Source organism: Eucyclogobius newberryi, unplaced genomic scaffold (assembly GCF_026437365.1).
Source record: "Eucyclogobius newberryi isolate DKJ021-1_F unplaced genomic scaffold, fEucNew1.0.hap1 SCAF_13, whole genome shotgun sequence".
In the NCBI taxonomy this organism is placed as follows: Eukaryota; Metazoa; Chordata; class Actinopteri; order Gobiiformes; family Gobiidae; genus Eucyclogobius; species Eucyclogobius newberryi.
In genome coordinates, this window is record NW_027315757.1 from 35,509,920 (window position 1) to 35,531,246 (window position 21,327).

The 21,327-nt window shown below is 45.2% G+C and overlaps 3 protein-coding genes across 3 annotated transcripts; all 3 read left to right on the forward strand.

Moving 5' to 3' along the window:
- Positions 1 to 821: 821 nt before the first annotated feature.
- On the forward strand, positions 822 to 3,200 carry LOC140358832 (uncharacterized). Its single transcript, XM_072443880.1, has 10 exons — positions 822 to 975; positions 1,119 to 1,198; positions 1,279 to 1,416; positions 1,622 to 1,744; positions 1,872 to 1,949; positions 2,298 to 2,411; positions 2,480 to 2,566; positions 2,678 to 2,764; positions 2,927 to 3,046; positions 3,117 to 3,200. The coding sequence occupies exons 1-10, from the start codon at positions 822 to 824 to the stop codon at positions 3,198 to 3,200; spliced, it is 1,065 nt and encodes a 354-aa protein (XP_072299981.1).
- Positions 3,201 to 3,346: 146 nt separating this feature from the next.
- On the forward strand, positions 3,347 to 15,140 carry LOC140357752 (uncharacterized). The gene is made up of 3 exons (XM_072442267.1): positions 3,347 to 3,382; positions 14,206 to 14,257; positions 14,354 to 15,140. Exons 1-3 carry the CDS (start codon positions 3,355 to 3,357, stop codon positions 15,093 to 15,095), a joined length of 822 nt encoding a protein of 273 aa, XP_072298368.1. The 5' UTR covers positions 3,347 to 3,354; the 3' UTR covers positions 15,096 to 15,140.
- Positions 15,141 to 19,213: 4,073 nt separating this feature from the next.
- atf4b (activating transcription factor 4b) lies at positions 19,214 to 20,851 on the forward strand. The gene is made up of 2 exons (XM_072443784.1): positions 19,214 to 19,562; positions 19,633 to 20,851. The coding sequence occupies exons 1-2, from the start codon at positions 19,214 to 19,216 to the stop codon at positions 20,589 to 20,591; spliced, it is 1,308 nt and encodes a 435-aa protein (XP_072299885.1). The 3' UTR covers positions 20,592 to 20,851.
- The last annotated feature ends 476 nt before the right edge of the window (positions 20,852 to 21,327 follow it).

The following is a 21,327-nucleotide window of genomic DNA, read 5'->3' on the forward strand; positions in this document are numbered from 1 at the left end:
TTCTTGTCAGGACTAATGTGATGGTACTTCCTGGTTCAGGTCAGGACTAATGTGATGGTACTTCCTGGTTCTTGTCAGGACTAATGTGATGGTACTTCCTGGTTCAGGTCAGGACTAATGTGATGGTACTTCCTGGTTCAGGTCAGGACGTTCTGGATGTGCTGCAGCCTCGTTTGGCGTGGCCGGTGAGCAGGTCTTTACAGTCTAATCTACTGGACAAGGTAAAGGTATGAGACATAAATCATCTCAAGGAATGTAACGCCATAACAAGCATAACTCATGCTGCAGCTTCCTGGTCTGGACAATGTCCCTGTCAACAATTTAAAAATAAAGCTATGCTTAGTATGAACAGCACCTAAAATAAATGGTCTTTTCTCAACGACTTTAGAATGGCTCAAAGGCCAGTGAAGGCATTCCCTGTTTTAAAATGCATGTAACGTGTTGATACAAACGCCAGATGACAGTTGTTTAGTTGAACCCAAAAAACAAAGACAAGAACCGGTGCATGAGTCATGTCACAGATCTGTCAACAAAATGAAACTTCCGTCACACGACAAAGCCAGAAAGCCGTCACTCAAACAGTCACTGACTGGGCCAGTTCAACCAGTTCTGATCATATACAATCTGACAAATACACTCCAGTATAATAACCAAAAAATAAATGTAAAATAAATATAACAAATACAAACAAATACAAATATAAAACTTATAGCACAGATTAAATAACATTGTGTACAAGGTCAATCCTGTGCTTGTTCAGACCTTCACATGTGGATGACCCGCCCAGCTCAGGGAAACACACCTTTACAGACGAAGACAGGATGAACGTCAGGGAGAGGGCACGAGGGCAAGACAAAAAGAAAAGGAGGAGCAAATATCTGTGGCATCTGTGGAACAAACCAGAATCCACGCTGCTGGAGCTGCTGCTGCTGCTGGAGCTGCTGGAGCATGATGGATTAGTGGTAGAACATATTCGTACTGGAGAGTGACGGTAAGAACAACATGATTTCTTTTTACACTCATTTATACCTCATCAAACTGCTGCCATGGTTCTCTTGTTTTCTTGTGCCAAAGATAACCAGATTTCTACTTTAAACATATATGTATGACCCTCACAGAAGGTTTCATGATGACCTCTGGCATAACGAGCTCCTACGACACAATCCAAAGTGCCCCAGAAGATCCAGGCACGACACAGGTATGTAAATGATGCATAGAAAGCATACAGTGTCGTGTTATTGAGTACTTTCTGTTACAAGAGGTTGTTTTCTTCGACAGGCGTCTGGCGATGAAGACGGCCAGGAAACGATTGACACTATTGACATTTCACTCAACCCAGAGTCCAGCACGTCTCCAGGTCCGTCCGATGAACAGGAGACGAGCGAAGATGTCAGCCGCCCGTCAGAAACTACACAGGTAACAATTACAGTCCTGCGGTATTCGTTTGATATTGAAAACAGAATCGTAATAAGAACCGGTATAATCTGGTGTAGTAGTGGTGAAAAATGAACACAGTTAACGATGAAAAATAAAGTACTCAAAGTGCCGGCAATAAATAGGAGTCTGATTGCCATAAGTGCAATGCAACACAGCACAGATCCTGCGTTTGTGTTGTTTTCAGCCCGCTCTGTCGGACGATGGAGAATCTGACCAAACACCAGAACCTGTGCCACTTCCCAGGGCCAAAATCCACCTGGATGTTCCTGAGAACCAGAGCTCCACCGAGGAAACAAGCAGTGAAACAGTAAGAGAACATTATACAGAGTTATATATCAATTATGTATGACCATTTACTGTATATATTACATTACATTACTTTATTATTATTATAATTTTCATTTGTTTTACCAGAATCTCTCTTCTGATTCCAGCCTCCTGTAGCGAGCGCGCCTGAGCCGGCCCCTGAGCCGGCCCCTGGACCGGCCCCTGGACCCTTAGCACCGAGTAATGTAAGCTATCTCTGTATAATGCAGCTAAACAACATTGTTATGGCACAAGACGCTCATGTAACTAGCAATGTAAATCACCTTTATGCATATGGCACATTACTCCTCTTAAGACAGTAAAAAGTAAGTACAGCAAAACCATAAAAATGCCCTCCATTCCTTATTTAGATATGAGAGGTCCTGTTTACAGGAGTTTTTTAATAAGAGTTTTTTGTTTTTGTTCATAAGATTTCTTCTATTAAGAGTGTTTTTTTTAAACTTCCTATAAGTTCTGTCCTTTTCCTCTGGATCTGCAGTAGACTTAAGCTCTTGAATACATTTGATGTAAATTAAATAGTATTTCCCATTTAGTCTCTCAGAAATATAGAAGTCAAGAGATCGTCTTCGTTCCCTCGACCTAAGCGACCCCCACCTCCAACTGGTTACTATGGCAGCTTCTCCTCCGCACCCAAGCCCACGTCTATGGTAGTATGTGACAAAGAACCAGCTGAAACGTGTGCGCTCTCTTATCTTTAACACGTTCTATTCTTCAGTCCTCTGACAATGAAAACAGTGGAGAATCCGTGGCTCCAGCTCCCACAGACGAACACGGGACCCTCTTTGGCACATATCGCTCAATGGTAGATTCTACTTTTATTCTGCTTTACTGTGTGCTTTCGGTTGGACTGCGTTTGACAGTATCGTACTGAATTGCAACTGAATGAACATGTTGTAATGGAGCTTTATTTCAGGATGAGAGCCAAGAGAAACCTGCTGTTCCACCTCGGCCCCCTCAGCCCAAGCAGCCGTACGTCTCATCGGCATCGCTGACTTCTCAGGTATTAATTATGGGAGCCGGCTCTGAGTATTTGCACACCGTATACTGAATTTGAACCAGCTTTTCATGAGTCGTCAGCAGTGCGTTCCCAATAGATAATGTAACAATGCAATAATGCAACAAAACATCATGATATTGAATGTTGCTGCGTGATCTGCTGCAGATGAGACCTCCACCACCGGCCTTCAGTCCCCCTCCTCCACCCACGGACACAGAGCCGTTGTACAGTGAGATACAGCTCCCAGCTTATTTGCACATTCTGCCTGAACATGATAACAATGTGGTAAGTGACGATAGTGTTAAAGCCACAGATGTGCACATTCTGAAAATAATCTGTATTTTTGTCTCTTTAGGCCCCCGAGAAGCCTGCTCTCAACAGCACCAGCCGTTCTGGCACAAAGCGCACGAGCATGGCTTTAACACAGGTAAAGTTCTAACGTCTAAAACAAATGTGATCAGCCTTAAATGACACATTTTAACATCTGCAAACGTTGAGAGAGCTTTGCCCCTGAATCTGCTTCTGGAGATGTAACTTTCTGCTGCTTAAACCAACCAAAACATGAACAATCTTTTCTGCAGGAAACACAGGAGATGTTAAGATGGTTGAAAGTCGTGTCCAGTAAGTACTAATATGACCATCGTGATACTCGTGTGACCATCGTGATACTCGTATGACCATCGTGATACTCGTATGACTGTATATCCTGCTTCCGAAGAGTGCACACGCTTTTTTGCTCGCTCCGCTTGCTATCGCTGCTTTCCTTATTTATTTTGCTTTTTAATCAGTTTTTGTCTTCCAAACATTTTTGCTTTAGACTTTTTCAAGTAAACCAAGGATTTTAAGAACATTTTTCCAGTTTTAACGACATATCTGACGCCAGCGACATGTCCGGGAGAAGAAGTGAGAAAGACTGTGAACGCTGTCGGAAATATCAACAAGAAATTAATGAGCTGAAAACACGGATATTTGTTTTGGAATCTGAAAAAGTTCTTCACGATACCATTCCTGTGTCAACCGACGGTAAGAAGAGCACACTTTTTACAAGAAAAACTGCTACTTTCAACCTAAACCGCAGTGACTCTGTGTCGTTTCCAAAACTGTCTAAAAACCAGAAAGACCAGGCTGTTTCTTGGAACAAACTTGGAGCAAAGCCTAAACGATACAAAGATAACGTGAAGTCACCTAAAATACAGCTCACCAACAGATTTTTACCACTTTCAGAGATGAAATTAAATGAAAAAAGGAAAGATGACGTGGCCAAAATACAGCGAGGAGGATCTGTGCCAGGAGCCAAGGTCACGCAGATTGTTTTGGTTGGGGACGGCGCGATAAGTCACGTGACGCATGAAAAGATAAACACACATTCTTTTCCAAGCGCCACTGTTTCTGAGATAACGTCACTCCTTCCAAATATTATGGCTAAGCATGGAGGAGCTAAACAGCTGATTGTGCACGTGGGTGCAGTGGACATGCGGCGGGAACAGACTGAAGTTTTGAAAAAAGACTTCTTGAAGTTATTCGACGTGCTTGATAAAATGGAAATCAAAACATTCATAAGTGGACCTCTTCCAAACATCGACAGGAGGATAAACAAGTTTAGCCGGCTTCTTCAGCTGAACACATGGCTGTCCAAAGAGTGTCCCCCGAGAGGACTACACTACATTGAGAACTTCTATCTATTCTGGAAACGAGAGGACCTGTTTAAGAGAAATGGCCCCCACCTATGCAGAGGTGGAGTGAGGGTGCTGACAGAGAACCTGCTCCACGCTCTGAGGCATTGGACTGGGCCTGGACAGGGTCCTGAGCAGATAGTTAGAGAAGAGAGGAATGAGAGAAGAATTCCTGCTCCATCAGCCAGAGACCGAGCCAATGTTTCAACATCAAAAGCACCACAACCTCAGCCTCCACCAAAGGATTCATCAGCAGCTGCTCCACCACCACCAGCAAAGGATTCAGCTCCAGCTGCTCCACATTCACCTCAACCGCCTCCAGCAAAGGAACAATCTTCAAAGGCCTTGGATCCATCTGTGACAGGCCCAACAACATCCCTGTCATCGCCCCTGCCTTCACACCAGCCCTGGGTTCCCCCTGCAACATCTACTCCCACTAAAGATTCATCATTCTCCTTCTCATCTCCACTCTCACCCATGGGCCTTCCCAGCCATTTTGAAAGTCTGATCAAATCAGGCATTAAGATGGCTCCACTCACGCCCAATATAGCAAGGGCTATGTCAGTACCGACTACACCAACAAAAGCCCCACCACCCATCCCCCCTCGCCTCTCACCTGGTCCCAAACTCTCCTTGGCTACAAAAGCCCCACCACCCATCCAACCTCGCCTTGCACCTGGTATCTCCCATAGCTAGGATGCACTGGGTCTCAGCGTTGCCGGGACTTATTGTCACATTAAAAATCAAACCAACCCGGGGCCCTATGTAAAAAGAGCCCTCCCTAGTGCTATTTCTGTAGTCACATCATCACAGAGATGGAAAAACAAAATGCGAGTCAGGCCCAATCTGAGAAATGTGATTCATATTCCCTGTGAAAAGATAAAGCCCAGTCCCACTGAAACTAGTCTGAAACTTGCTGTGCTAAATGTCAGATCCTTATGTAACAAATCTCTCTTAATTAATAATTTTATTTCTTCTTATAATCTTGATTTTATGTTTTTAACTGAAACATGGCTTGACAAAAACACAGGAAATGTAGTTCTGATAGAATCTGCTCCACCCAACTTTAAGTTTGAATCTGAAACACGAGAAAACAAAAAAGGGGGTGGAGTCTGTGCTGTCTTTAGAGATGAAATAATTACCCACAGGTTGTCTTTTGGGGTGTTTTCATCATTTGAGTATGTATCCTTTAAAATGGAGCTAAAACGGTCTCCATCCATTCTCTTCATTGTTTTATACAAGCCTCCCCAGCACTGCCAAAGTTTTATTGATGATTTTACTGAGATGCTTTCAGTCGTATGCACAGACTTTGATGGTTTGGTCATTACAGGTGATTTCAATGTGCATGTTGATAATATTTGTGACAGAAACGCTAAAGAGCTTGATGCTGTCCTTGAAACCTTCAGTCTTACTCAGCATGTGAGAGGCCCCACCCACAGCAAAGGACACACTCTAGATCTCATAATTACAAAGGGGGTAAATATTTCAAATGTTAATGTGATCGATGTTGCTCTGTCTGATCATTTCTGTGTCTTCTTTGACCTGTCTGTTTCTCCCAAACCTCCGGTTGGTCCTGCAGTTGTTCAGAGGAGACACATAAGTGATGGCACAGGTGCACTGTTTATGGAAATGATAAACTTTGAAAATGTCTCATGTTCTAATGTAAATGATTTGTTGAACTCTGTTACATCTAGTGTTTTGAATGTTCTGGACACCATCGCCCCTATAAAGGCTAAAATGGTTAAAAATAAGCAGAAGGCGCCGTGGAGAAATGATGATTGGGTCAGGGCACAGAAAAGGGAGTGCCGCAGGGCCGAACGGAAATGGCGCAAGTCAAAGCTCCAGGTTCAAAAAGAGATTTACAAAGAGAAGCTGAACATGTACAACCTAATCTTATGTAGAACTAGGGAAAGATATTTTTCTGAAATAATTGGAAGCTGCAGTAACAACTCGCGTGTCCTGTTTGCCACAGTAAACAGATTAACAAACCCTCCAGCTCAGCTGCCGTTAGAACTCATTTCCACATCCAAGTGTAATGAGTTTGCAATATTCTTTAATGACAAAGTTCAGGGCATTAAAAATGCTATAAATCCCACAATGCAAAAAATTACCCTAAAACCACCAAGACACTTAGAGCTAACTCACTTTGCACCAGTAACTGACAAAACTGTCCATGAGATCATCACCAGTCTGAGTTCATCTACATGCTGCCTTGATGTGTTACCCACCAGATTTCTAAAGTCTGTGCTGAACAGTTTGTTAGCACCATTCACTCAAATAGTTAACATGTCGCTTCAATCTGGAACATTCCCAATGTCTTTGAAAACTGCGGTCATAAAGCCTCTCCTAAAGAAGAGCAGTCTTGATGCCGCAGTACTGAGTCATTACCGGCCCATCTCTAATCTGCCATTTTGGGGCTTGAAAAGGTTGTTTACCAACAGCTCACAGATTTCCTCTTAATAAACAACTCATTTGATGTTTTTCAGTCAGGTTTTAGACCTCATCACAGCACTGAGACTGCTCTTGTCAAGGTGACAAATGACATCCGCCTGAACACTGACACGGGCAAAGCCTCAGTCTTAATTCTGTTAGATCTGAGTGCTGCTTTTGACACTGTCGATCATGGGATCCTCTTACAGAGACTAGAGGACTGGGTGGGCATCACTGGCACTGCCCTAAACTGGTTAAGGTCCTATCTGGAAGACAGGAAGTACTTTGTTGAAATTGGTAGCTGTGTCTCAGACCACATGACCCTGACCTGTGGAGTGCCCCAAGGGTCAGTCCTGGGTCCCCTTCTGTTCAACCTCTACATGCTGCCGTTGGGTCAGTTGATACGCAGTGAAAATGTGTCCTATCACAATGATGCAGACGACACTCAGATCTATGTTTCACTATCGGCAGGTGACTATGGACCAGTAGATTCACTCTGTCACTGCATCCAACAGATCAGTTTGTGGATGCAAAACAACTTTCTCCAGCTGAACTCAGACAAGACTGAAATAATCGTTTTTGGCCCACAGAAACAAAGAGAAAGTGTTAGCGGTCACCTCCAGAGTCTCGCTCTAAAACCTACAAACCAAATTAGAAATCTGGGGGTAATAATGGACTCAGACTTGAACTTTAATAGCCACGTCAAATCAATAACATCAGCAGCTTTTTACCATCTAAAAAACATTGCCAAAATCAAAAATATAGTGTCAAAACCAGATTTAGAGAGACTTATCCACGCGTTTGTCTCCAGTAGATTAGACTGTAACGGCCGCTCACTGGTCTCTCCAAACGAGCTGTAAAACAGCTGCAGTACATCCAGAACGCTGCTGCTCGGGTCCTGACTAGAACCAGGAAGTACGATCACATTAGTCCTGTTCTCAGGTCTCTGCACTGCTCCCTGTGGCTCAGAGAATAGACTTTAAAGCAGCTCTGCTTGTGTACAAGTCTCTCCATGGCCTAGCACCAAAGTACATCTTGGATATGTTAGTGCCATATCAACCATCTCGGACTCTGAGGACCTCAGGGACCGGCCTCCTGCTGGTGCCAGAGTCAGGACTGAACATGGACCGGCCTCCTGCTGGTGCCAGAGTCAGGACAAAACATGGGGAATCTGCGTTTCAGTTTTATGCAGCTAAAATCTGGAACAGTCTTCCTGAAGAACAGTTTCTACTCTGACAATGTTCAAATCTAAGCTAAAAACAGTTTTGTTTAGCTGCGCATATGACTGAAAGGATTTTTTCTTTGCACTCTTCTCTTTTGTTTGTGATTTTATTAGTTTAGAAAATCAGTTGGATTGATAATTTTTAATTTAGTTAATTTTATTGTATTTCTGTTTCTGTCATTTCTTTGTGATTTGAATGCATTTTTCCTGCTGTGAAGCACTTTGAATTGCCTTGTTTATGAAATGTGCTCTACAAATAAACTTGCCTTGCCTTGCCATGACCGTCATGACACTCGTATGCACGTCGTGATACTCGTATGACCGTCGTGATACTCGTATGCACGTCGTGATACTCGTATGACCGTCGTGATACTCGTATGACCGTCGTGATACTCGTATGACCGTCGTGATACTCGTATGCACGTCGTGATACTCGTATGACCGTCGTGATACTCGTATGACCGTCGTGATACTCGTATGACACTCGTATGACCGTCGTGATACTCGTATGACCATCATGATACAGTTATGACACTCGCATGACCATCGTGATACTCGTATGCACGTCGTGATACTCGTATGACCATCGTGATACTCGTATGACCGTCATGATACTCGTATGACCATCGTGATACTCGTATGACACTCGTATGACCATCGTGATACTCGTATGCACGTCGTGATACTCGTATGACCATCGTGATACTCGTATGACCGTCGTGATACTCGTATGACCGTCGTGATACTCATATGACCATCGTGATACTCGTATGACCATCGTGATACTCGTATGACCATCGTGATACTCGTATGCACATCGTGATACTCGTATGACACTCGCATGACCATCGTGATACTCGTATGACCGTCGTGATACTAATATGACCATCGTGATACTCGTATGACCATCGTGATACTCGTATGCACGTCGTGATACTCGTATGACACTCGCATGACCATCGTGATACTCGTATGCACGTCGTGATACTCGTATGACCATCGTGATACTCGTATGACCGTCGTGATACTCGTATGACACTCGTATGACCAGCGTGATACTCGTATGCACGTCGTGATACTCGTATGACCATCGTGATACTCGTATGACACTCGTATGACCATCGTGATACTCGTATGCGCGTCGTGATACTCGTATGACCGTCGTGATACTCGTATGACCGTCGTGATACTCGTATGACCATCGTGATACTCGTATGACCATCGTGATACTCGTATGACCATCGTGATACTCGTATGACCATCGTGATACTCGTTTGCACATCGTGATACTCGTATGACACTCGCATGACCATCGTGATACTCGTATGCACGTCGTGATACTCGTATGACCATCGTGATACTCGTATGACACTCGTATGACCATCGTGATACTCGTATGACCATCGTGATACTCGTATGACCATCGTGATACTCGTATGACCGTCGTGATACTCGTATGACCATCGTGATACTCGTATACTCGTGCACATCGTGATACTCTTTTGACCGTCGTGATACTTGTATGACCATCGTGATACTCGTATACTCGTGCACATCGTGATACTCGTATGACCATCGTGATACTCGTATGACCGTCGTGATACTCGTATGACCATCGTGATACTCGTATGACCGTCGTGATACTCGTATGACCGTCGTGATACTCGTATGCACGTCGTGATACTCGTATGACCGTCGTGATACTCGTATGCACGTCGTGATACTCGTATGACCGTCGTGATACTCGTATGACCGTCGTGATACTCGTATGACCGTCGTGATACTCGTATGACCGTCGTGATACTCGTATGACCGTCGTGATACTCGTATGACCGTCGTGATACTCGTATGACACTCGTATGACCATCGTGATACTCGTATGCACGTCGTGATACTCGTATGACCATCTTGATACTCGTATGACCGTCATGATACTCGTATGACCATCGTGATACTCGTATGACACTCGTATGACCATCGTGATACTCGTATGCACGTCGTGATACTCGTATGACCATCGTGATACTCATATGACCGTCGTGATACTCGTATGACCGTCGTGATACTCATATGACCATCGTGATACTCGTATGACCATCGTGATACTCGTATGACCATCGTGATACTCGTATGCACATCGTGATACTCGTATGACACTCGCATGACCATCGTGATACTCGTATGACCGTCGTGATACTAATATGACCATCGTGATACTCGTATGACCATCGTGATACTCGTATGCACGTCGTGATACTCGTCTGACACTCGCATGACCATCGTGATACTCGTATGCACGTCGTGATACTCGTATGACCATCGTGATACTCGTATGACCGTCGTGATACTCGTATGACACTCGTATGACCATCGTGATACTCATATGCACGTCGTGATACTCGTATGACCATCGTGATACTCGTATGACACTCGTATGACCATCGTGATACTCGTATGCGCGTCGTGATACTCGTATGACCATCGTGATACTCGTATGACCGTCGTGATACTCGTATGACCATCGTGATACTCGTATGACCATCGTGATACTCGTATGACCATCGTGATACTCGTTTGCACATCGTGATACTCGTATGACACTCGCATGACCATCGTGATACTCGTATGCACGTCGTGATACTCGTATGACCATCGTGATACTCGTATGACACTCGTATGACCATCGTGATACTCGTATGACCATCGTGATACTCGTATGACCATCGTGATACTCGTATGACCGTCGTGATACTCGTATGACCATCGTGATACTCGTATACTCGTGCACATCGTGATACTCTTATGACCGTCGTGATACTCGTATGACCATCGTGATACTCGTATACTCGTGCACATCGTGATACTCGTATGACCATCGTGATACTCGTATGACCGTCGTGATACTCGTATGACCGTCGTGATACTCGTATGACCGTCGTGATACTCGTATGACCGTCGTGATACTCGTATGACCGTCGTGATACTTGTATACTCGTGCACATCGTGATACTCGTATGACCGTCGTAATACTCGTATGACCATCGTGATACTCGTATGACCGTCGTGATACTCGTATGACCATCGTGATACTCTTATACTCGTGCACATCGTGATACTCGTATGACCGTCGTGATACTCGTATACTCGTGCACATCGTGATACTCTTATGACCGTCGTGATACTCGTATGACCATCGTTATACTCGTATGACCATCGTGATACTCGTATGACCCTCGTGATACTCGTATGACCGTCGTGATACTCGTATGACCATCGTGATACTCGTATGACCATCGTGATACTCGTATGACCGTCGTGATACTCGTATGACCGTCGTGATACTCGTATACTCGTGCACATCGTGATACTCGTATGACCGTCGTGATACTCGTATGACCATCGTTATACTCGTATGACCATCGTGATACTCGTATGACCATCGTGATACTCGTATGACCATCGTGATACTCGTATACTCGTGCACATCGTGATACTCTTATGACCGTCGTGATACTCGTATGACCATCGTGATATTCGTATACTCGTGCACATCGTGATACTCGTATGACCATCGTGATACTCGTATGACCGTCGTGATACTCGTATGACCATCGTGATACTCGTATGAGTGTCGTGATACTCGTATGACCGTCGTGATACTCGTATGCACGTCGTGATACTCGTATGACCGTCGTGATACTCGTATGACCGTCGTGATACTCGTATGCACGTCGTGATACTCGTATGACCGTCGTGATACTCGTATGACCGTCGTGATACTCGTATGACCGTCGTGATACTCGTATGACCGTCGTGATACTCGTATGACACTCGTATGACCGTCGTGATACTCGTATGACCATCATGATACTCGTATGACACTCGCATGACCATCGTGATACTCGTATGCACGTCGTGATACTCGTATGACCATCGTGATACTCGTATGACCGTCATGATACTCGTATGACCATCGTGATACTCGTATAACACTCGTATGACCATCGTGATACTCGTATGCACGTCGTGATACTCGTATGACCATCTTGATACTTGTATGACCGTCGTGATACTCATATGACCATCGTGATACTCGTATGACCATCGTGATACTCGTATGACCATCGTGATACTCGTATGCACATCGTGATACTCGTATGACACTCGCATGACCATTGTGATACTCGTATGACCGTCTTGATACTAATATGACCATCGTGATACTCGTATGACCATCGTGATACTCGTATGCACGTCGTGATACTCGTATGACACTCGCATGACCATCGTGATACTCGTATGCACGTCGTGATACTCGTATGACCATCGTGATACTCGTATGACCGTCGTGATACTCGTATGACACTAGTATGACCATCGTGATACTCGTATGCGCGTCGTGATACTCGTATGACCATCGTGATACTCGTATGACACTCGTATGACCATCGTGATACTCGTATGCGCGTCGTGATACTCGTATGACCATCGTGATACTCGTATGACCGTCGTGATACTCGTATGACCATCGTGATACTCGTATGACCATCGTGATACTCGTATGACCATCGTGATACTCGTATGACCATCGTGATACTCGTTTGCACATCGTGATACTCGTATGACACTCGCATGACCATCGTGATACTCGTATGCACGTCGTGATACTCGTATGACCATCGTGATACTCGTATGACACTCGTATGACCATCGTGATACTCGTATGACCATCGTGATACTCGTATGACCATCGTGATACTCGTATGACCGTCGTGATACTCGTATGACCATCGTGATACTCGTATACTCGTGCACATCGTGATACTCTTATGACCGTCGTGATACTCGTATGACCATCGTGATACTCGTATACTCGTGCACATCGTGATACTCGTATGACCATCGTGATACTCGTATGACCGTCGTGATACTCGTATGACCATCGTGATACTCGTATGACCGTCGTGATACTCGTATGACCGTCGTGATACTCCTATGACCGTCGTGATACTCGTATGACCGTCGTGATACTCGTATTACCGTCGTGATACTCGTATGACCATCGTGATACTCGTATGACCGTCGTGATACTCGTATGACCGTCGTGATACTCGTATGACCGTCGTGATACTCGTATGACCGTCGTGATACTCGTATGACCGTCGCGATACTTGTATACTCGTGCACATCGTGATACTCGTATGACCGTCGTGATACTCGTATACTCGTGCACATCGTGATACTCTTATGACCGTCGTGATACTCGTATGACCATCGTTATACTCGTATGACCATCGTGATACTCGTATGACCGTCGTGATACTCGTATGACCATCGTGATACTCTTATACTCGTGCACATCGTGATACTCGTATGACCGTCGTGATACTCGTATACTCGTGCACATCGTGATACTCTTATGACCGTCGTGATACTCGTATGACCATCGTTATACTCGTATGACCATCGTGATACTCGTATGACCATCGTGATACTCGTATGACCGTCGTGATACTCGTATGACCATCGTGATACTCGTATGACCATCGTGATACTCGTATGACCGTCGTGATACTCGTATGACCGTCGTGATACTCGTATACTCGTGCACATCGTGATACTCGTATGACCGTCGTGATACTCGTATGACCATCGTTATACTCGTATGACCATCGTGATACTCGTATGACCATCGTGATACTCGTATACTCGTGCACATCGTGATACTCGTATGACCGTCGTGATACTCGTATACTCGTGCACATCGTGATACTCGTATGACCGTCGTGATACTCGTATGACCGTCGTGATACTCGTATGACTGTCGTGATACTCGTATGACCGTCGTGATACTCGTATGACCGTCGTGATACTCGTATGACCATCGTGATACTCGTATACTCGTGCACATCGTGATACTCGTATGACCGTCGTGATACTCGTATACTCGTGCACATCGTGATACTCGTATGACCGTCGTGATACTCGTATGACCGTCGTGATACTCGTATGACCGTCGTGATACTCGTATGACCGTCGTGATACTCGTATGACCGTCGTGATACTCGTATGACCGTCGTGATACTCGTATGACCATCGTGATATGACTTGTTTTACAGGAGGAGACAACATCACATCTTTATATGGAGCTAGTTTAGAAGAAGAAATCAGGTGACTAAATATGTGAACAATATGCACATGTTGTTTTTTATATATTTATATATAATATAATATTAGTTAGTCACCTAATATTTCTGTTCTCTCCAGAACGTTTCATCACACGTCCATGGACCTGAAGAAGGCTCTGCGCCTCTTCAACCTGCTCATGATGAAGCGCAGTGAAGCGCTGCGCGCTCACATCTCAGAGCTCATCTTCACCTCTGACGTTCTGGACAAGGCGCTCAAAAGGAAGAAAACCCTCCAAGTGGCCGGAGGCACCACGGGCGCTGTAGGAGGGGTCACTGCAGTGGTGGGCCTGGCCCTGGCCCCTGTGACTTTTGGAGCCTCTCTCATTGCCACAGCAGTGGGCGCTGGTATGGTGGCCTCTGCCGGGGGAGTGTCTGCTCATATCGCTAAGACTAAAAAGAAGATTATCACGAGAGACGGAGTGGAGCGAGTCATAAAGGAGTTCACAGACAAAGTCAAGGAGCCGGAGCAGTGCTTGAGCTTCATTCTCTCTGGGATGAACGAGCTGCGCCGCTTTGACACTGCACGACTGCAACGAGCCGGGGCCCAGCACAACGCTCTGAAGATCGCACAGATGACTCAGTCAGTGTTTAACAACATGGACAGTGTGAGGAGGAACCCAGGGGCCCCGACCGGTGGAATGTCCTCTGAGAGACTCCTGCAGGGCTTTGCAAAAGAACTGGATTATTATTTTACAGAGAAGGAAGGACAGAAGCTGAAAAAGTCCAGGAAGAGCAAGTTTTCCGGTCGAGTGCGTTTACTTGCAGAAAATCTTCAAGATGAATTGGATTATTTAAATAATATGTGGGAAATGTTCAACTGAGACGCCTGAGCAGAGCGTCCAGTGTTATTACATTATTACATTATTACAATATTACAATATTATACAAGGCTTACAATGGAACATGTGCTCATGCGTGTATTACAGTTATTGTCTTCTGCGTGTGGAAGTGATCGTGTAAGTGAGCGTGTAGAAGTGATCGTGTAGAAGTGATCGTGTAGAAGTGATCGTGTAGAAGTGATCGTGTAGAAGTGAGCGTGTAGAAGTGATCGTGTAGAAGTGATCGTGTAGAAGTGAGCGTGTAGAAGTGATCGTGTAGAAGTGATCGTGTGGAAGTGATCGTGTAGAAGTGATCGTGTAGAAGTGAGCGTGTAGAAGTGATCGTGTAGAAGTGAGCGTGTAGAAGTGATCGTGTAGAAGTGATCGTGTGGAAGTGATCGTGTGGAAGTGATCGTGTGGAAGTGATCGTGTAGAAGTGATCGTGTAGAAGTGATCGTGTAGAAGTGAGCGTGTAGAAGTGATCGTGTAGAAGTGATCGTGTAGAAGTGATCGTGTAGAAGTGATCGTGTAGAAGTGAGCGTGTAGAAGTGATCGTGTAGAAGTGAGCGTGTAGAAGTGAGCGTGTAGAAGTGATCGTGTAGAAGTGAGCGTGTAGAAGTGAGCGTGTAGAAGTGATCGTGTAGAAGTGATCGTGTAGAAGTGAGCGTGTAGAAGTGATTGTGTAGAGGTGAGCGTGTAGAAGTGATTGTGTAGAAGTGATCGTGTAGAAGTGATCGTGTGGAAGTGATCGTGTAGAAGTGATCGTGTGGAAGTGATTGTGTAGAAGTGATTGTGTAGAAGTGATCGTGTAGAAATGATCGTGTGGAAGTGATCGTGTGGAAGTGATTGTGTAGAAGTGATTGTGTAGAAGTGATCGCGTGGAAGTGAAGTGATTGTGTGGAAGTGATCGTGTGGAAGTGATTGTGTAGAAGTGATCGTGTAGAAGTGATTGTGTAGAAGTGAAGTGATCGTGTAAAAGTGATTGTGTAGAAGTGAAGTGATCGTGTGGAAGTGATCGTGTGGAAGTGATCGTGTGGAAGTGATCGTGTAGAAGTGATTGTGTAGAAGTGAAGTGATCGTGTGGAAGTGATCGTATAGAAGTGATCGTGTAGAAGTGATTGTGTAGAAGTGATTGTGTAGAAGTGATAAGTGATCGTGTAGAAGTGATCGTGTAGAAGTGATTGTGTAGAAGTGATCGTGTGGAAGTGATCGTGTGGAAGTGATCGTGTAGAAGTGAAGTGATTGTGTAAAAGTGAAGTGATCGTGTAGAAGTGATCGTGTAGAAGTGATCGTGTAGAAGTGAAGTGATTGTGTAAAAGTGAAGTGATCGTGTAGAAGTGATCGTGTGGAAGTGACCGTGTAGAAGTGGTCGTGTAGAAGTGACCGTGTAGAAGTGATCGTGTAGAAGTGATCGTGTAGAAGTGATCGTGTAGAAGTGATCGTGTAGAAGTGATCGTGTAGAAGTGATCGTGTAGAAGTGATCGTGTAGAAGTGAGCGTGTAGAAGTGATCGTGTAGAAGTGATCGTGTAGAAGTGAGCGTGTAGAAGTGATCGTGTAGAAGTGATCGTGTAGAAGTGAGCGTGTAGAAGTGATCGTGTGGAAGTGATCGTGTAGAAGTGAGCGTGTAGAAGTGATCGTGTAGAAGTGATCGTGTAGAAGTGAGCGTGTAGAAGTGATCGTGTGGAAGTGATTGTGTAGAAGTGATTGTGTAGAAGTGAAGTGATCGTGTGGAAGTGATCGTGTAGAAGTGATTGTGTAGAAGTGAAGTGATCGTGTGTAAGTGATCGTGTAGAAGTGATCGTGTAGAAGTGATTGTGTAGAAGTGATTGTGTAGAAGTGATAAGTGATCGTGTAGAAGTGATGGTGTAGAAGTGATTGTGTAGAAGTGATCGTGTGGAAGTGATCGTGTGGAAGTGATCGTGTAGAAGTGAAGTGATTGTGTAAAAGTGAAGTGATCGTGTAGAAGTGATCGTGTAGAAGTGATCGTGTGGAAGTGATCGTGTAGAAGTGAGCGTGTAGAAGTGAAGTGATCGTGTAGAAGTGAAGTGATCGTGTAGAAGTGATCGTGTAGAAGTGAAGTGATCGTGTATAAGTGATCGTGTAGAAGTGATCGTGCAGAAGTGATCGTGTAGAAGTGAAGTGATCGTGTAGAAGTGATCGTGTAGAAGTGATCGTGCAGAAGTGATCGTGTAGAAGTGAAGTGATCGTGTAGAAGTGAAGTGATCGTGTAGAAGTGATCGTGTAGAAGTGAAGTGATCGTGTAGAAGTGATCGTGTAGAAGTGATTGTGTAGAAGCGATCGTGTGGAAGTGATCGTGTGGAAGTGATCGTGTAGAAGTGAAGTGATCATGTAGAAGTGAAGTGATCGTGTAGAAGTGATCGTGTAGAAGTGATCGTGTGGAAGTGATCGTGTAGAAGTGATCATGTAGAAGTGAAGTGATCGTGTAGAAGTGATCGTGTAGAAGTGATCGTGTGGAAGTGATCGTGTAGAAGTGAGCGTGTAGAAGTGAAGTGATCGTGTAGAAGTGAAGTGATCGTGTAGAAGTGATCGTGTAGAAGTGAAGTGATCGTATAGAAGTGATCGTGTAGAAGTGATCATGTAGAAGTGATCGTGTAGAAGTGAAGTGATCGTGTAGAAGTGAAGTGATCGTGTAGAAGTGATCGTGTAGAAGTGATCGTGTAGAAGTGATCGTGTAGAAGTGATTGTGTAGAAGTGATTGTGTAGAAGTGAAGTGATCGTGTAGAAGTGATCGTGTAGAAGTGATCGTGTAGAAGTGAAGTGATCGTGTAGAAGTGATCGTGTAGAAGTGATTGTGTAGAAGTGATCGTGTAGAAGTGATCGTGTAGAAGTGAAGTGATCGTGTAGAAGTGATCGTGTAGAAGTGATCGTGTAGAAGTGAAGTGATCGTGTAGAAGTGATCGTGTAGAAGTGATCGTGTAGAAGTGAAGTGATCGTGTAGAAGTGATCGTGTAGAAGTGATTGTTTTAACAGTGGCATTAAAAACACTGCCATGTTTTTATGGGTGGGACTACTTTAGAGGGTGGAGTAAGAGGAGCCTTCCGCGGATGGATATGCGACACGCGGCAGCTGTAAAAGACGGCGCTGTCTCACTCCGCGCCATTTTCCCTCCAGAGAAACAACAAACTGCAGCTTTAGGAACCTCGTCCTTTGAGTCATGGCCGTGTGAAAGTGCAGCGACCCGCAGCCGCCACAACAACAGTGCAACACGCAAGTGCACTGAAGTCTCTCTAATCCAGCAACATGTCGTAAGTATTGACTTTATTGTTAACGTGCGCTCGCGCTGTCACAGGCCGCGCGGGCCGCGTGGCGCCTCAGAACGGATCATCGAACACGGCAGATTATTTATTCATAAGAATGACATGGGACACTTGTGTATGTATATATATATATATATATATATATATGTGGCATTAATGCTCGATTACATTAAAAAAAACATCCATAATTTGGTGGCGACGTGACGTCATGTGGAATTCAGTATTTGGTTAAATAGAAGAAGGAGACTAGATCCGTCGTGTTTTTAATTCAATAGTTGTTAAACTAAACGTTTAACTCGCCCTCCCGTCACTTAAGCACGATATAACTGCGTTATAACTGCGTTATAAACCCTAGCGTCACGTTCAGGGTGGTTTCCTCTTTGCTGCTAAAATGGCGGCTTTGGACCAGGAAGGCAGTGACTGTGGGGGAGGGGGAGGGACCTATTTACAGACGGTGTGACGTCAGAGTCACATGACTGTCTGAGCACGTGACCGGAGCACGTGACCAGAGCGGGTGCGTTGCAGTGATGGGGCAGAATATGAGGGTCCTGTTTTACAGGAGTTCTGTTCAGAAAGAGTTCTTCTGTGTTTTTTAAACTTCCTATACGTTCTGTCCTTTTCCTCTGGATCTACTGCAGTGGAACACCAACATTTCCCCATGTGTGGACAATAAAGCCTCATCTTATCTTAGTCTTGTGCTGTGATCATGTTTTCACCCGGTTTGTCTTGTATTTCCAGGTCCTTTAAGGAAACCCTGAGCACTGCTGCATCTGCCAGCACTAAAGAGTTCAACACTTCCATACTTCTGTCACACAGCCTCTTAGTGACCAACAACAGCCACTATGACCACGATGATGACAAGCTCACAGTTTGGCCTGGAAGACATGGAGGCCCTTCTTTGGGGGCCTTCCTTTCCCATGGCTGACCCCATGGGCTCCCCCTTTGTCCACCCTGACCAAGACGAACAACGTGGAGAAAATTCTTTTGAGGGAAGCGCCTCACCTGCGTCAGCCCTCAACTCATCTTTGTCCTGCTCCTCCTCTCCCCCGCCCTTCTATTCTCCGCCCCCTTCGCCTCCCACCGCCAGACTTCATGGGGACAAACCTGGGTCTGAGTCGGACCTGCTCTCCATTCCCTGGTTGGACCATCCTGGTCAACTGAGATGTCACGCCGTCTCAGATGACAGCAAAGGTAAGAGGATGAAGTCTGGACGTCATGAGCTGGACAGACTGACCGGGCTAACACTGCCTTTGTTTTACAGAGAACGTGTTTGGGGACCTTGACTGGATGGTTGAGAAGGAGTTTGACTTTGACTCTCTCATTGGCTCCTGCGGTCCTTCTGAAGACTCTCCGGGCTCTCCAGAGGACCTGCTCGCCTCCCTTGATTGCTCCATGGAGTTCGACTCCTACCCTGTGTCCACAGTCTCATCCCCAGTACACATCCTGTGCTCTTCCCTTCCAGAAATTGCTCCCTCTTTACATTCCACCACTTGTCTAGACTACTTTGTTCCCACTGCACAACCTACTTCCCCCGTCGACAGTCAGGAGGTTCCCACCACGCCCCCATGTGTCCCCGAGCCCCAGGAGGAGCTCCAAATCAAATCTGAGCCGGTTTCTCCTGCGCCCTCGTCCCCCGTCTACACTCTGGACCTGGGCAGTGAGGTCGATGTGTCGGAGAGCGAGGTGGAAGTGACAGAAGTGAAGCCAGTGGTCGCCTCGGTCATCCCCCAGATCCCCAGGTTTGTGGTGTCCCTGTCCCCCACCCGCATTGTCCTTGTGCTGGCCCCCAGAGACCAGCTCGGCACCAGCACCGCCACTGTAACTACCACCCCCACAGAGGCCCCTGAGCCCTGCCCTCCGACCAGGGCCTCTCGCAGCAGGCCCTACCCCGATCCCAAACACAAGACGTGCCCATCGCCTCCCAGCGGTGTTAAGGTCAAGTCCTCCCAGAGCGCCATGGAGGACAGGGTCCAACTTAAAGCACCAAGAGATAAGAAAAGCAAGAAGATGGAGCAGAATAAGACTGCGGCCACTCGGTACAGGCAGAAGAAGAGGGCGGAGCACGACGCACTCTCAGACGAGTTTGCCATTCTCGAGAGGAAGAACGTGGAGCTGACGGAGAAGGCAGAGTCCATGTCCAGAGAGATCCAGTACCTCAAAGAGCTGATGGACGAGGTGCGGCTGACCAGAGTGAAGAAGGGGCTCAGTGCTGACCCCTAGTGGTCAGACTGATGTGTGAGGAGCTCGGATAGTTGTATTCAACGTGTTTGATGCTTAACCCATGAAAACCGTCAGAATTATTCTCCTGAATATATTTACCTTGGTATTAAATACATTGTATAGAGTAGTTCTGTGGAAAAGGGTGTTTTACATAAAGTATGGATTTGTTACTTTGAAGTATAATGTCTTGTAAGATTTTGAATTGTTAGTTGTAGATAAACCTTATGTATTCATCTCATAATAAAGAGCCTTGATTGGAATATCGGACTGTCTTTCTGAACATTTTTTATCGACGCCAGTTAATTACTGTAACGGGGGAAATGGGCCTTGATCTTAGACATAAAGCACAACAAACTATTACATTAAGAGAATAACGAAGGTGCAGATGTGAAAACTAATGGGTAATTTAAAAGTTTGATCTAACCGGTATTTGACCTGCAGGTTCAGCCCCTTCAGAGGCTCCACCGAACACACTGAACCCGTGTTCTATAGAAAGTGCATTACAGATGATGTGACCAAAGGTTTTTGAGCCACAATATACTGTAGATGGAGCTGAAACAATTTAGTCTCGTGTCTGAAATGCCAGACTTTATATTGACTAAACACATTCTAAATTATCTGTTAATTATTTCTATTTGAAAAGCTCTAACCAAAATATAAAAGAGTTGCTTTGCATCTTAAACAACATAATAGCAACATTTATGAAATATCCATATTCTTTATTGCGATGAGGACA

Coding starts and splice junctions, on each gene's coding strand:
- LOC140358832 (XM_072443880.1), top strand. CDS start 822: ATGAACGTCAGGGAGAGGGCACGAGGGCAAGACAAAAAGAAAAGGAGG. Junction 2,567..2,677: donor TTGGCACATATCGCTCAATG/GTAGATTCTACT, acceptor GCTTTATTTCAG/GATGAGAGCCAAGAGAAACC. Junction 2,765..2,926: donor CGGCATCGCTGACTTCTCAG/GTATTAATTATG, acceptor GATCTGCTGCAG/ATGAGACCTCCACCACCGGC.
- LOC140357752 (XM_072442267.1), top strand. CDS start 3,355: ATGTTAAGATGGTTGAAAGTCGTGTCCA. Junction 3,383..14,205: donor ATGGTTGAAAGTCGTGTCCA/GTAAGTACTAAT, acceptor CTTGTTTTACAG/GAGGAGACAACATCACATCT. Junction 14,258..14,353: donor AGTTTAGAAGAAGAAATCAG/GTGACTAAATAT, acceptor TGTTCTCTCCAG/AACGTTTCATCACACGTCCA.
- atf4b (XM_072443784.1), top strand. CDS start 19,214: ATGACCACGATGATGACAAGCTCACAGTTTGGCCTGGAAGACATGGAG. Junction 19,563..19,632: donor CGTCTCAGATGACAGCAAAG/GTAAGAGGATGA, acceptor TTTGTTTTACAG/AGAACGTGTTTGGGGACCTT.